The 15753-nt window shown below is 47.3% G+C and overlaps 2 protein-coding genes across 2 annotated transcripts; both read left to right on the top strand.

The window, feature by feature from the left end:
- Window positions 1-10882: 10882 nt before the first annotated feature.
- Window positions 10883-12577, top strand: LOC138352233 (uncharacterized). Its single transcript, XM_069304518.1, has one exon. The coding sequence runs from the start codon at window positions 10883-10885 to the stop codon at window positions 12575-12577; it is 1695 nt and encodes a 564-aa protein (XP_069160619.1).
- A 252-nt stretch (window positions 12578-12829) lies between these two features.
- Window positions 12830-13876, top strand: LOC138352234 (uncharacterized). Its single transcript, XM_069304519.1, has one exon. The coding sequence runs from the start codon at window positions 12830-12832 to the stop codon at window positions 13874-13876; it is 1047 nt and encodes a 348-aa protein (XP_069160620.1).
- The last annotated feature ends 1877 nt before the right edge of the window (window positions 13877-15753 follow it).

Raw genomic sequence — 15753 nt, forward strand, 5'->3', positions numbered from 1 at the left:
AGACAATTCCCATCAAATATCCCCAAATGTTGTGCACTGCCAAAGCCCATTTTTACCTACATTTTCTCCTATTCCATCCTACCCTATGCAACCTTACCTAACATAACCTAGCATATCCAAACCTAGATTTGGTTAAAGTCGATGAAATTTAAGCTATTCCCACCTAAATTTGACCTAATTTAAGACAATTTGATTAAAGTTGATTTACAGATTTTATGATTTAAAGTTGATTAAAGACAGATTTGATTAAAGTTGGGGAAATTTAAGCTATCGCCACCAAATTGGAGACAATTTCCACCAAATATGCCTAAATGTTGTGTATCATAGCACAGCCAAAACCCATTTTACCCACATTTTCACCCATTCCATCTAAATCTGGACCTAACTTCTGATACGACATATACTCAGAGAAGTGATGTTTTCTGGGGGGAGCCCCGTCGGCTCCCCGGAGCTATCCCAGGCTGATATGCTAATGTCAGACTTTGGCATCAGTCATGTGTATGGAGTTCTTAGGCCTACTGGGGACCACGGCCAGAACCGGGCCCCCTCAGAGAGGCAAGGGGAGCAATGGCCTATAGAAGCCCCCGTGTGGTTGGAAGCATTCTATGTCTGCCATCGACCGGAACAGGCACCCAGAAAGGTAAGCGCCTCAAAACAAACCCCTATTCTGGTTAAAATTGCTACCAAAAACCGAACTAGTGGATAGAACTCCGCAACCGAAAACAAGCAAACTAGTGTGACGTCACACACCGCCGCGCCGCTGTCTGCGCAGCTCCCCCCTCCCCGGGAGGGGGAAGGGGGAGCCCCAGACCCCCTGCGCCGGCTACCCACACCTCAGTTCTTGAGGCTGATGCTATAGGCGATGGTCGTGTGCTCTGGCTCCGGTGTCGCTACTGTACTGTGCTTTGCGTGTGGTGTTTGTTTTGTGGGTGCGAGAGCCAGGAGTTATCTTCAGTACTCGGGCTGCATGCGCCAAGGGCTGCCTTCCCTAGGTGCCCTGTAAGTACTGCCCTTGGGGCTTGGGGCCACCTTCCACAGGCTCCTCGGGGTCTGCCTCTGCTGGTCCGTTTTACCTTTCGGTTTTTCGGCGGCCTGTTGGGCTCTTGGGTATTCTGTTCTCCCTTGTTACCGGCAGGTAAGAGGCAGTTTGCACTGGTAGGGGCGCAGGGTGCTGCTCAGCTTGTAATTCCCGACATCGCGGCCGGCTCTGTTCCTTGGGGTTCGCTGTCCTCTTGCGGGGTTTTGTTTTTGTTTTTGTTTTTGCCTGGTGGGGGGTTCTGTCATTTTATTCAGTGTGTTTTTGCCCTTCCACTGTTCTCCTCGGTGGCGCCCCCTGCTAGGTCCCCGTGAGTGTACACGTCCCTGGGGTTCAGCTTTAGAAGTTTGCTTGGTAGTTTTGGGTGCCGGTTTGCAGCACCCTGCCTGGGACTACCTGAGCGCGAGTCCTCTTAAAGTAAACGCTCAGGACCCTGGGAATCCCCTAGGGGGCGCGTGGGTCCGATGGATGTGACCCCGGAGTCCCCACTCGCTGTGTGCGAGTTTGAGGGTTGCTCGGTCCCCTTGTCTCAGGGTGACCCTCATTGTTTTTGCCTCTGCCATGCTGCCTGTTGGGTCGGTGATACTTTCGACCCTGAGTCCTGTGAGTGTTGCTGCTTGCTTGTGACTCAATTTACCCAATCCTCTGATGATTCTATTCGGGTACAGGCGGCGCGTGCGTTGCAGTCTAGGTTTCATCTGTTGCAACGCGCTCGGTTGGTTGCTTCCCCGGATGCCCCGGGGCTGCCCCGCTTTGCTTTTCGAGACCCGGACTTGGGGGTGGGGGTCGCTTCGATCCTGGTTCAGTCTGCACCTCCTCGTCCTTCCCCTTCTGTTCGTTCTGGTCCCCCGCCCCTGCTTCCGGCCCCGAAGCGTCTGAGGGTTTTGGGGTCAGAGCAGGGGTTACTTGATCTCGAGACTCGGGCAGCTTCGGGGGGTGCCCCTTCCGGGGGGGGGGCGGCAGAGGCATTCGAGTCTTGTCTCCCGACCGAAGCTTCAGGGTCTGACCAGTGGGCTCCCCTTCCTCCAGCTTTTCCGGCTGCTCCGTCCTTGTCTTGTGGGGTCGGGGCTTGGGGAGAGGACTCGGCCTCGGGTCCTGTGGTGAAAGACCTCGAGGCTGGGGAGGGGCTGACTTGGGGGCCTTGGGCCCCGCTGGACCCCGCCTGGGTTTTTCTTCCTACTGAGCGGGGCTTATTGTTACAAGGAGTGGGGTTTTCTTTTCCCCCCTCTGCATACGAGTTGGATTTGGTGTCGGCCCTTCCCCGGGTTCGGTTCCGTGTTCCCCCGGGTACGTCGGTTCCGCCCTTCCGGAGGTTTTAGGCTTATCGCATCCAACCTGGTGTGGTGCGAGCGGCCTTTGCAGCTTACCTCCTGCGTGACCCGGATTATGCCCCGGAAATGGATCCGTCCACGTTCAGGTTTGGGACTTCGTTCCCTTTCTGGCTCCGTTACGAGGTTCCGGAGTCGTCCTGGCTAGCAGACTGCCCCTTGTTTGGTCTGGATTCCTGGCATTCCTTCTGTCGTTCCCGCACGCTGGAGTGGAGGGAAGCTTCCACGGTGCTTCAGGTTTTCCTGGGGGGCAAACTTGAGTACCTGAATGAGTGCTTGTTTGCCCCTGCCCTTCCCCGCGATGTGGGCGTTATTCAGCTCCATGTGCAGGTTCCCTTCCTTTCGGCGGCTTGTCGTCCGATGTCGGACTTGTTGGTTTTCCGGGGGTCCCGGGGTGGGTCTTCCCGGAAAGGTTGTGCCATGGCTCGGGGTTCCTCTCGTCGTGGTAGGCCTCTGGTGTCGGGTTCGGGGTTGGCTCCTCCTGCGGGACCCTCCCTCGTCTGGTCGGCGCGGTGTTCGCGCTGTGCGGGGTTCTGGATCTCGTAAGGGTCGCCGGCCCTTTCGCGGTTTGCCCCCTTGACGGGGCGATGGGGGGGCGGCTTGCACTGTTCGCCCGCGCCTGGTCCCACGATTCGTGGGCCTTTCGGGTCGTGTCTCGCGGCCTGCGGTGGCGTTGGGTGGCCCCTCCCCCCTTTGGGGGGTCGGGGCTGGCAGGGCAGGTTTCTTCCCCTGCGCTCTGTCGAGCCGTTTTGGAGTGGGTATGCTTGGGCGTCGTCGAAACGACGTCGTCCCTCAGATGGGTTTCCCGTCTGTTTCCGGTTCCGAAACGGAACTGTGCGGACCTGCGGTTCATTCTGGACTTGTCGCGTCTGAACCCCTGGGTTCATTGCCCCTCCTTTCGGATGACTACGCTGTCTCAGGTTCGGCTCTTGGAGCCGGGAGCTTGGATGGTGTCCCTGGACCTCCGGGACGCTTATTGGCTTGTCTCGATTCATCCGCGGTTCAGGGACTGGCTCGGTTTTGTTGTGGGGCGTCTGAGTTACCGCTCTCGTGGTCTCCCGTTCGGGTTGAACCTGGCACCTCGCGTGTTCACGCGCCTTACACGGGTTGTGGTGGCTCGTTTGCGTCTCCTAGGTGTTCGGGTGTTGGCCTACCTCGACGACTGGCTGGTTTGGGCTCCCAGCCAGTCAGCTTGCTTGCTAGCCAGGGATTTGGTTCTTTCCCAGCTCGCCGAGTTCGGGTTCTTGGTGAACTGGAGGAAGTCCCATCTGGTTCCCTCTCAGGTTCGGACTTGGCTGGGTCTCGTTTGGGACTCTCGAACCGCCTCCTTGTCTCTCCCTCCGGAGTCTCTCCTGCGGCTGCGGTCCCGCCTTCGTCTGTTTCTGGAGGGCCCTCGGGTCACCCGGCGGTTGCTCGAGGGGCTGTGCGGGAGCCTGAACTTCGCGATGGTGGTCTACCCGCCGGGTCGGGTTTGGCTTCGACAGCTGTTCTGGTTCCTTCGGGGTTCCCCCTTCCGCCTCTCTCGCGATCGCAGAGTTTGACCCCCGGGGGCCTTGCGTCGGTTGCTGTGTCACCGGCTTCCTCTTAGGTTTTTTTTGGGGTTCAGTGCCTTGGCGCCTACCCGAGCCCTCGCTCAATGTGCACACGGATGCGTCGTCTCTCGGCTGGGGTTTTGTGACCAGTGCTCACCAGGCCGGCCAGGGGCGTTGGGATCCGTCCTTCCGTCGAGCTCACAGCACGGTGCGGGAGTTCGCGGCAGTGTGGTTTGCTCTGGGGAGGATTCGGGTGGCCCGCGGATCAACGATTCAGCTCCATTCGGACTGCTCTCCGGTGGTTCTTTGCCTGAACCGCGGGGGTTCGATGCGGTCCTTGTCTCTTTGGGGTTGGTCGCTTCGGGTGACTCGTCTGCTGAGTTCTCGGGGTTTGGCTCTCCTGGCGGTTCACGTATGGGGCGTGTCCAATGTCTTGGCCGATGCCCTGTCTCGCTTCGTTCCCCTCTCCACGGAGTGGACGGTCGACGACGAGTCCTTCCGTTGGCTTTGCCAGACGTTCGGGCGCCCCGAAGTGGACCTCTTCGCGTCGGCGTGGTCGCGGCGTCTTCCCGTTTATGCAGCGCCCTTCCCCGATCACGAGGCCGTCGGGGTCGATGCCTTTCGGCTAGACTGGTCGAGGTGGGGGTTCCTGTACCTCTTTCCCCCGGTTCGGCTGTTGCTCCAGGTCCTGACTCGCTTAGAGACTTACCAGGGGAGAGTTGTCCTTCTGGCCCCTTGGTGGCCGGCCCAGCCTTGGTTTCAGGCGCTGGTTGCTCGGTGTCCGAACCCGAGGGTTTTCCCGCGGCTCCGCCTCTTTCAGCAGATCGGGCCGGTACGTCGCGTGGCTGGTTCGATCTTCTCTTCGAGTCTTCGCGTATGGTTTTTTTGACTCGAGTCTATCATCATCTCTATGGTGATCAGGTGGCCTCCTTGTTGGTGTCCCACCTGAGGGCTTCTTCTCGGCGGCAGTATGAAGTTTCCTGGCGGTCCTTCCGTTTCTTTTTGCGTCTTCGTCGTGTTAGTTCCTTGTCTGTTCGGGTGGTCTTGTCCTTCCTCTCGTGGTTGGTTCAGGACCGTCATCTTATGCCTAACACTGTCGCTTCGTATCGTGCGGCGCTGGCGGAGCCGCTTCAGCTTGCTTTCGGTATCGATGTTATCGATTCGGTATCGATCGGTATCGATGTACCGATGCTTTCGGTATCGATGTATGAGCAGACCTCTGGCCTGCTCATGTGTCGCCTGAGCCGTCCTGGTCTTTGGACAGAGTGCTCTCTTTCCTTTCATCTCCTCGTTTCGTTGTGGCCCCTTCGGTCCATGATTGTTTTTCCAAGGCACTTTTCTTGTTGGCTTTGGCCTCTGGGGGTCGGGTAGGGGAGCTTCATGCTCTCCTCCGGCGCAGGGGTTTCTGCTCTTTTGGTCGTGGTGATTGTTTTGTTCGTTTGCAGCCGTCTCCTTCTTTTCTGGCGAAGAATGAGACTGCTGCGTTCCGGAGGGGTCCATGGGTGGTTGATGCTTGGTTGGTCAGGCCGGGGGTGCATCATGTTTTGTGTCCGGTTGCGGCGCTTCGCCGTTATTTGCGCGCCACAGCTTCTGTGTCCGGGGACGCGCTGTGGGTTGATCCGGTTTCCCTTCTTCCCTGTTCGCGGGTTCGGGTCTCTCAGGTCGTCTGCAGGGTTATTAAGTCCAGCCAGCCTGCGGTCTATCCCCGTGCCCATGACGTTCGTAAGTTCGCGGCTCTTGCTGCCGTGTTTGGGAATATGTCTTGGTCTGGTATTCGGGCGCGGGGATTTTGGCGGTCGAACAGGGTCCTGGCTGCTCGTTTCCTTGTGAATGTCCCTGGGCCTCGTTGGGCCTGTGTTGCTTTGGGTGGGCGGTTGCAGCCAGTTGTCTCGGCTTCGAGTTGAGGAGTGAGCGACGACCGCCTCCCGGGTAAGTCCCTCTTTTTTCTGTCTGCGGGTAGTTAGCTCCGGGGAGCCGACGGGGCTCCCCCCAGAAAACCAGCGTTGAATGTAATGAAACGCCATTTTCTGGGTGAGTCCCGGAGGCTCCCCGGCATCCCTCCCTCCCTCCGGTCGGCGGTTTTTCGCGTTTTTGACATCCAGCCTCAAGGACTGAGGTGTGGGTAGCCGGCGCGGGGGGTCTGGGGCTCTCCCTTCCCCCTCCCGGGGAGGGGGGAGCTGCGCAGACAGCGGCGCGGCGGTGTGTGACGTCACACTAGTTTGCTTGTTTTCGGTTGGGGAGTTCTATCCACTAGTTCGGTTTTTGGTAACAATTTTAACCAGAATAGGGGTTTGTTTTGAGGCGCTTACCTTTCTGGGTGCTTGTTTCGGTCGATGGCAAACATAGAATGCTTCCAACCACACGGGGGCTTCTATAGGCCATTGCTCCCCTTGCCTCTCTGAGGGGGCCCGGTTCTGGCCGTGGTCCCTGGTAGGCCTAAGAACTCCATACACATGACTGATGCCAAAGTCTGACATTAGCATATCAGCCTGGGATAGCTCCGGGGAGCCTCTGGGACTCACCCAGAAAATGGCATTTCATTTCATTCAACGCTGGTTTTTTGGATATGAACCTAAATGCCCGTGCCTAACCTGCAAGAGTCTTGGAGCTTTGTTGAATATTTTATCTATTTTTCTTCGAAAACTGAAGTTTTGGATATGAATCTATCTGCATTGCCTAACCTGCTAGGTTCTTTGTTGAACATTGTAACCATAACTAGAGGGTTTAGACCCCCCTTTACCTCGAAATTATACTATATATTTAAGGTAGGAATATATAGCATAATATATAGATTGGAAGCCACTTATATTCATTTCACAGCAGGACCATATCAACAGGGCTTGACCTCAGACGGTGTACATCTGTCTGTCAGGAGAGGCCAGGCAGTGCGGTCTGCTGCATGATGCGAGGAGGACGGGTTGCTCCGCATCTTCGTGTTTGCACGTGGCTGCTGCAGCTAGATGTTGTGAATTTGTTCTCGACTGTTGCAGTGATACAGTGCCTTTGTGTATCGAGGAAATGGCTGAGGCGATCTGCCTAGGTGATGGAAGATCCTGTACTGGGCCCGGAGAGTGTGACAGTGGGGATGGCAGACAGGATGATACTAGGCCGTATCAAGCAGTAGTAAACAGATATAAACGGAGAAATATTCAAAGACAGTGAGACGAAGACAGTGAGGAGGAAATAACAAAGAGACCAAAAAATGAAGACATGCTCAGCAGGACGTGGGAGATGCAGACTAATGGAAGGAAGAGGCTGTTGTTCCCTACAGCGTGTCAACTGAATTTTCATCAAAAGCTGGAGTGGACGGTTCGTTTGGCTAAGGAGTTTTTTTTAATATGAACCACTATTCAAGGAGGGTCTTCACCGGCCCTATATAACAGTTGGGACAGAAGAGGCCGTGGAACACCTAACGAAGGATGGGTTTGAGAATATTGTGATGGTTACTCCGGAAAAAGGTATGATGTACACCAAGGTCATAGTGTTTAAGTATCCAACTTATTTGGATCCTGATTATCTATTGCTCAACAATGATAGTGTTGTTTGGGCAAAGAGGAACAGTGTTCGTGGTGAAAAACAAAGACAGGTTGTTGCCTTGGTAAAGGGTGAGGCTCCAGAAAGAATTTTTGTGCAAGGACTAGGCTACAGGAAAGTTGTAAAATACATTGAGGAGCCCATATTATGCATGAAGTGTTCTCGTTGGGGACATATGGCTTGGAAATGCCAGTTTGACTCCAGGTGTCGGTAGTGTGGTAAGAAACACGACTCTCGAGAGTGTTGAGTCAAGATTAAAAACGGTGAAAAAATCGTCCCATCTTGTTGCAATTGTCGAGGCAGCCACAATGCTGGTTCCTATCTATGTCGCATGAAGCCTCATCTGAGAGACTCGAGGACGGGTGCTACAAGCAGGATAGATGTATCCTCGAAGGAAGGAAAGATTGTGCGGCAGGAACATGGAGGAAACAGCTGGAAGCCAATGACAGCGCCTATGAACAATGTGTGGGAGAAAGGAACGGAGACAATTAAGGCGAGCCTAGGGAAAGTAGGAAATGCAGCTGAAAAAATTAAACCTTGTGGAAACAAGGTTCAGGTCAATATAGTGAACTCTGAGGTTGGTACTCAAATATTGGAATATCTAAAAAAACTAGAAAAGAGGATTGAGGCATTAGAAAAATTAGCTATGGGGGGTAGACGGGGTGAAGATGGTGGTGAAACAGGACGTGAAGTGGAAAGTGAAACAGGACGTGAAATGGAAAGTGAAACAGGACGTGAAATGGAAAGTCAAACAGGACGTGAAATGGAAAGTCAAACAGGACGTGAAATAGTAAGTGAAATAGGACGTGAAGTGGAAAGTGAAACAGGACGTGAAATGTGCGTTGAAGAAAGTAAGGAAGAACATGACGTATTGATGATAGAGGATAGTCAGGAAAATGAACTTTCTAGTAGTGTTAGCGTTCAACCTTCTGTAGTGACAAATGTTGAAACAAAGGTTAAAGTAAAACGGTATAGAGAAATAAGAAAGAAATTAGATATGAATAAGATCACTTTTGATGTTAGTAGCTGTTGTGCAAATGAGGAGAAAGCAAAAATGTTAGTGTTGGGAGAGTCTGTTTGAGAAAATCTCGTATCTCATGGAATGTGACAGACAGGGCAAAGGTAGTTTTATTAAATCATGGATGAAAGTAGAGTGAGAATATTATCTTGGAGCGTTAATGGGTTAAAATCTAGTGCGGTGGATGTACACTATTATACTCTTAGATAGTACTATATTAACCTGATATGTTACATGGGATTCTTGTATTTGTACTCACTAAATTTGTGTGCCCCTTGAGGGACTTGAAGTATGGGAAGGGGTAGAAATAGCCTAAGCTACTCTATCCCTTTGAGATGTATTTTTTCTTGTCTCAATAAACATACTTGAACTTGAACTTGAGAGGCCCGGACCCATATGGTCGACAAATTAGTCAATACTATTAATCATCACAAACGGTTGTGGCTAGCAAGTCAAACTTAGTGTTATATATTTATAAATTTTTACTTGTATTTTTAAGTACAAACATATATATATATATATATATATATATATATATATATATATATATATATATATATATATATATATATATATATATATATATATATATATGCAAACAAGCCTGAATGGTCCCCAGGACTATATACAACTGAAAACTCACACCCCAGAAGTGACTCGAACCCATACTGCCAGGAGCAACGCAACTGGTATGTACAGGGACGCCTTAATCCGCTTGACCATCACGACCGGACAAAAGGAAGTGATAGCCGAAGCTATTTGAACCACTTCCCCGCCGGCACTTGGATGGTAATCTTGGGCATAGCATTTTATCAAATCACCTCATTCTTTGGGGCACACGTGAGGAACACAAATGCAAACAAGCCTGAATGGTCCCCAGGAGTTTTCAGTTGTATATAGTCCTGGGGACCATTCAGGCTTGTTTGCATTTGTGTTCCTCACGTGTGCCCCAAAGAATGAGGTGATTTGATAAAATGCTATGCCCAAGATTACCATCCGAGTGCCGGCGGGGAAGTGGTTCAAATAGCTTCGGCTATCACTTCCTTTTGTCCGGTCGTGATGGTCAAGCGGATTAAGGCGTCCCTGTACATACCAGTTGCGTTGCTCCTGGCAGTATGGGTTCGAGTCACTTCTGGGGTGTGAGTTTTCAGTTGTATATAGTCCTGGGGACCATTCAGGCTTGTTTGCATTTGTGTTCCTCACGTGTGCCCCAAAGAATGAGGTGATTTGATAAAATGCTATGCCCAAGATTACCATCCGAGTGCCGGCGGGGAAGTGGTTCAAATAGCTTCGGCTATCACTTCCTTTTGTCCGGTCGTGATGGTCAAGCAGATTAAGGCGTCCCTGTACATACCAGTTGCGTTGCTCCTGGCAGTATGGGTTCGAGTCACTTCTGGGGTGTGAGTTTTCAGTTATATATATATATATATATATATATATATATATATATATATATATATATATATATATATATATATATATATATATAAATAAATAAATAAATAAATCCCCAAAACATAGCACCATATATCCATATTACTGCACCATTACATATATGCCGACCTCTGATGGGGTATGATATTTAGACTGTAATTGTACTAATGTTTGTACAAATGCAGCCTAAACTATTCAAGTCATTCCTAAGTAGGAATTATTTAGCGAGTACTGTACTAGACAGTGCTGGTGTACATACGTATTATTCAGATTTGTGCTGACCCTAATTTAGGGTGGGATCCAAAACATTTATTGTGTATTTAACATATTATTTAGTGTATTTTTTGTTAGTACTACTGGATGTTCACTGTTGGATCAAATGGTGATAATTGAGGAGCTAACTGGACGAAATTCCAATAGTGACATTCAAGTACTACTCAAAATATTTGCTATCCTTTGTTAGGTAGGTAAATTTACCTCTAAACAAGGTAGTATAGTCTATTCAAATACATTTGGCTATTATATTGATATTGACCTCCATTGAATGAGCCAATATCCCAGTTACATCAGTAACAACTATTTACTATCAGACCAGCCCTTACCCAGCAAGATGGAAGCAGCTGACTAAATGAAAAAGACCCTTATGGTCTGAAATTTCACTTGACCCGGCAGATTACCAAGTGACAAAATCTGTCACAACAGTCACCTGTTGACTACATTGAACTAGAGAACTTTCTTCAAGTTGCCGAAAGTAAATTCGAGCATATTAAGCAACATATGAATCTGTACTTATCAGAACTTTACAAAACCTCAATAGGTGATACTGAACTTGAGGACATTGTAAATAATTTAGCCCAGTACGAAGATGATGTACAGGTTAAACTTCAACCCTTCAAAAAGCAGATTGCTAAAAACAAATTAACAATAGCTTCTACTGCACATCCAGATCCTGATGTCAAATTACCTCTGATCAGTATACCCACATTCTCTGGTAACGAGAATGAGAGCTGGGATGATTTCTGGAGTAAATTTCGTGGATGCAGTAGACTCTAAAACTAACATCCTCAAAACAACCAAGTTCACTTATTTACAATGCTTGTTACGAAATGAAGCCTTGAAGGTAATCTCTAACATAACACTGACCAGTGATGGTTACGATCTAGCTGTTCAATTGCTTAAGAGGAACTACGATAACAAGGAAAAGACTATTACCATTTTAGTCCAAAAATTTATGGCTTTACCAACTGCTAATAATTCTACAGATTCCCTTCAAACTTTCAGACTAGAGCTAGAGTCTTTACTCAAGGCCTTAAGCCTTAAAGTCCAAATTCAGACTGCTGAATGGATGACAGAGGTAGTTGTAAGGCGCAAATTACTGAGAGAAACTTTAGATAAATTGTGTACTATGTACAATAAAACCTCTCTGACCATGAATGAGATCACAGAAGGTTTACACACCCTAGTCGAAAGACAAAGAGCCAACCAAGATGGGAAGAGTGTTTCAAACTTTTTTACTAACTCTCATCATAAACCCCAACGTACTGCAACTACTGTAGTAAAACCAATTTTCAATAGATCATCTCTGAAATGGAAATCTGGAAATGTAGGTACATACACAGTGAATCCTTCAACTCCTGTAGTGAGCACCACTCCTACGACTTCTCCTACAATGAAGAAGTGTTTGTTCTGCAATAATGAACATTTTACTTATAAGTGTAGTACTTATCCAGACCATAACACCCGAATTCATCGTTTGCAAGAGTTACACCGATGCACAGAGTGCACAGGTCTTCATGACCCCAATAGCTGTACTGTCTCCTTACGTATGTGCAACAAGTGCCACAAGGGTAGACACCATTACTCCTTGTGTGGTAGTGATCAATCAAGATCAACCAATCCTCATAAGAAAATTACAAAATTTACTTCTGTACAGTATTGCAAGGTGCATCAAGACATAAGTGTACTTGCAACAGAGTCGAGTAACACAACTACGTTACCAACAGCTCAACTAAAATTAATTACCAAAGGATCTAGGACTTCCACTCGTGGTCTCTTTGACCAAGGTTCGCAGAAAACCTTTATTTCTCAACAGTTAGTTGATCAGTTGAAACTGAAGCCTATTACTCGAGTGAATTTGAATATCTCTGGATTCCTAACCAACAGTGGACCTCGTGACTACCAGGTTGTTAAAGTCTTGGTACATTTAGGAGGCAGCACCAGCCCAATTCAAGCCATAGTCGTTGACAAGATCCCCTCAGATTTACATGTTACAGGTCTTGCTCAAACAATCAAATTCCTTAAACGCAGCGGTATTAGGCTAGCGGATCAATTAGCTAGGCTACGGAAGCAACCAGATAAATTGCAACTGTATCATGCTTTGATACAGCAACAACTTGCTAACAAATTTATAGAAGTTGTTGAAGAAGACAATCATAAATCAGGCCATTATTTGCCACATCATGCTGTCCTGAAAGAATCAGTTACAACACCAATCAGGATTGTATTTAATTGTAGTGCCAAATTAAAGGCAGACAACGTGTCACTAAATGATTGTCTACAAACTGGACCTAGCCTAACCCAAAGACCACAAAATGTCTTATTACGATTTCGCTCTGGTGTTTTTGCCTATACGGCCGACATTAGTAAAGCCTTTTTTAAGAGTAGGCTTACAAGAGACGGATCGGGATTTTACTAAATTTCTCTGCGTGAAAGATCCACAGGATCCTAATAGCAACGTCATTACTTGTAGGTTTGCCTCAGTGCTGTTCGGAGCGACATCTTCACCATTCTTACTCCAGGCTACTCTGGATACACATCTTAAGAAGTCTAATAGCCCCTACAAGACTGAGATTAGCAACGATTTATACGTTGACAATTTTCAAGGAACCACTAATGATGATAATAAACTAGTGGAAATGAGGCTAATTGTGAACTGTTAGGAGCCAACATGCCCTTACAGTCGTGGGCCTCAAATAATAAACAACTAAACCAAATAATCGAGGAAGAATTCCCTGATTATAGGGTACCTCACAAATTGAAAGTCTTAGGTATGGAATGGAATACTTCCACAGACAAATTGAATATCAAGTCGGTGGAGATCAACCATTCACCTCTAACTATGAGAAAACTACTCTCCCATGTCAGCAAGCCATTTGACCCTTTAGGCCTACTCAGTCTTTTTCTAATTAAGGGTAAACTCCTTATGCAGGAGTGCTGGCAAAGGAATTTGAGGTGGGATGAAGCGTTGCCGGAGGATCTCCAAGAAAAATGGCAACAGTTGATTCCTGATTACAACAAACTTAGTATTCTACAATTTCCTCGAAATACCTTAGGACAAAATTTACCCACAAATTTACATGTGTTCTGCGATGCTTCAGGCAAAGCGTATAGCTCAGTAGCCTATCTAGTTAATACTCAACAATCATTTTTGCTCACATCCAAGGGAAGAGTAGTCCCGATTGAAAGGAGGTCACTACCTCAAATGGAATTGACTGCTTTATTAGTAGGTGTAAGACTGGCTCCTTGCCTAATCAAAACCCTCAGTAATGTTCACCTTGGTGAAATAGTAGTGTGGTCAGACAATGAGGCAGTATTGCAGTGGGTAAAAAACGACATCAAAACTCTCTATGTCAGCAATCGAGTAAGGGAAATTCGGGAACTGTCTGCTGGTTATAAATTACGACATGTCCCCACCAAGGACAATCCAACTGACTATTTATCCAGAGGTTTGACTTTAAAGCAATTAGTAAAAATCGAGATGTGGTTTAATGGACCTCAATGGCTAGTTAGTGGTCAGTGGCCCCAACAGAAGTCACAAATCATTGTGACCAATATCACTACACCTGTTGTGGATCCAGAACCCACTCGAACTTTAGCCATCAATCCTCATCATTATTCCAATTTAAGCAAATTACTAAGAGTTACAGAAATGGTATTTGATTTCATCAACAAGATGGGGATCAAGTATCGATTTCCTAGTTCCATCAAATATTGAGTCAAACAAGCTCAACAAGAGACTTATGGGAAGGAATATGAACATCTCCCAGATAAGTTGAGTAAGTCTCTGGGTATCTGGCTTGACTCAGACAACTATAACATTTTGAGATGCGGCGGACGTCTGCTTCACGCAGAAATAAATTTAGATACGAAGAATCCTATACTTCTACCACGTCACCACATCATTACTAAACTCATAGTTCTACATTACCAGGAACATAATACATTGCATGGTGGAGTATTAGATACTCTTACTGATCTCAGACCACATTTTTGGCTTCCCCCAAGGTCGCCAAACTGTCCAACCCATTCTCGCACTTTCTTACAGTCAATATTGACTTATTAAATAAGTGCATATGTGACATACTAATTTATTGTGAATATTTTAGTTTACCTTGAAAAGCTTCATAGAAAACACCGACCTTACCTAACCTTCTTAGTATGTTATGATAAGCATCTTATTGCTTCATAATTGCAATTATTACTTAACCTATACCTATAATAGGTTAAGTAATAATTGTAATTACGAAGCAATAAGATGCTTATCTTAACATACTAAGAAGGTTAGGTAAGGTCGGTGTTTTCTATGAAGCTTTTCGAGGTAAACTAAAATAGTCACAATAAATTAGTATGTCACATATGCACATATTTAATAAGTCAATATTGACTACACGAAAGTGCGAGAACGGGTTGAACTGTCAAATCCTTAATCAAGTCTTGTGTAATCTGCAAGAGATATGATGCTCGAGTGTGTCCTTATCCAGGTCCACCGCCCGTACCTAAGGAGCGAGTCGTCCACCTTCGTCCCTTTGAAACCACAGGTGTCGACTACACAGGAGCACTAATATAAACAGGCACACCGGACAAGATTCCAGTGAAAGCCTACATTTGCCTCTTCACGTGTGCTACCACACGTGGAGTACATTTAGAAGTCACTTCTGACATGAGTGCAAAAGCCTTTCTGCATGCCTTTCGCAGATTTGCTGCACGTAGATCTTGCCCAAAAGTAATGGTCTAAGATAATGGATCTAACTTCGTGGCAGGAGAGGCTTGCTTACAAGGAATATGGAACCATCCAGAAGTGCACTCTGTACTCAAACAGAGACAATGCTACTGGAAATTTATCCCTCCAAGAGCACCATGGCAAGGCGGTTTTTACGAAAGAATGGTGGGAACTGTTAAGAAATGCCTAAGAAAAAGCCTTACACCGGCAGAAAATTAATCTCGCTGAATTACAGACCCTTGTCATGGAAATTGAAGCACGAGTCAACAACAGACCTCTAACCTACTTATCAGAAGATTTCTCCCAAAGAGAACCCCTAAGCCCTTCTCATTTGATTCATGGTGGTCTTCTGAGCCCTCTAATGTCTCTAGGAGACGAGGATCCAGCTGACCCTTCATGTGTCAAGGCGAGTGACTTGGTGGAGAGTTATAGACACCTTTCAAGAGTAATAGAGAAATGGAATGAGGTCTGGACAAGTGAATATTTAACTGCTTTAAGAGAATATCATTATGGAGCTGCAAGCCCATACAACAAAGTTCATCTCAAACCCGGTGATCTTGTCCTAGTAGACAGTGATGGACCCAGGTCAGATTGGCATATAGGTAAAATTGTTGACTTCCATCCTGACCGCCATGCTATTTTACGAATTGTTAAGGCTCAGTGTCGAAGCACTACTACCTTGAAAACACTAGAAAAACTAGTACCTTTAGAGTTAGCAGAACATGAGTGTTCTACAGATGTACCTGTAACCCAAGTTTCAGAGAACAATAATTCTACTCAACCGAGCACAAGACCATCTAGGATCGCTGCTCAGAACTGCAAACAGAAACTTAAACAATATTTTGATTCAATTTAAGTGTAGATAACTCATC

Source organism: Procambarus clarkii, chromosome 52, assembly GCF_040958095.1.
Source record: "Procambarus clarkii isolate CNS0578487 chromosome 52, FALCON_Pclarkii_2.0, whole genome shotgun sequence".
In the NCBI taxonomy this organism is placed as follows: Eukaryota; Metazoa; Arthropoda; class Malacostraca; order Decapoda; family Cambaridae; genus Procambarus; species Procambarus clarkii.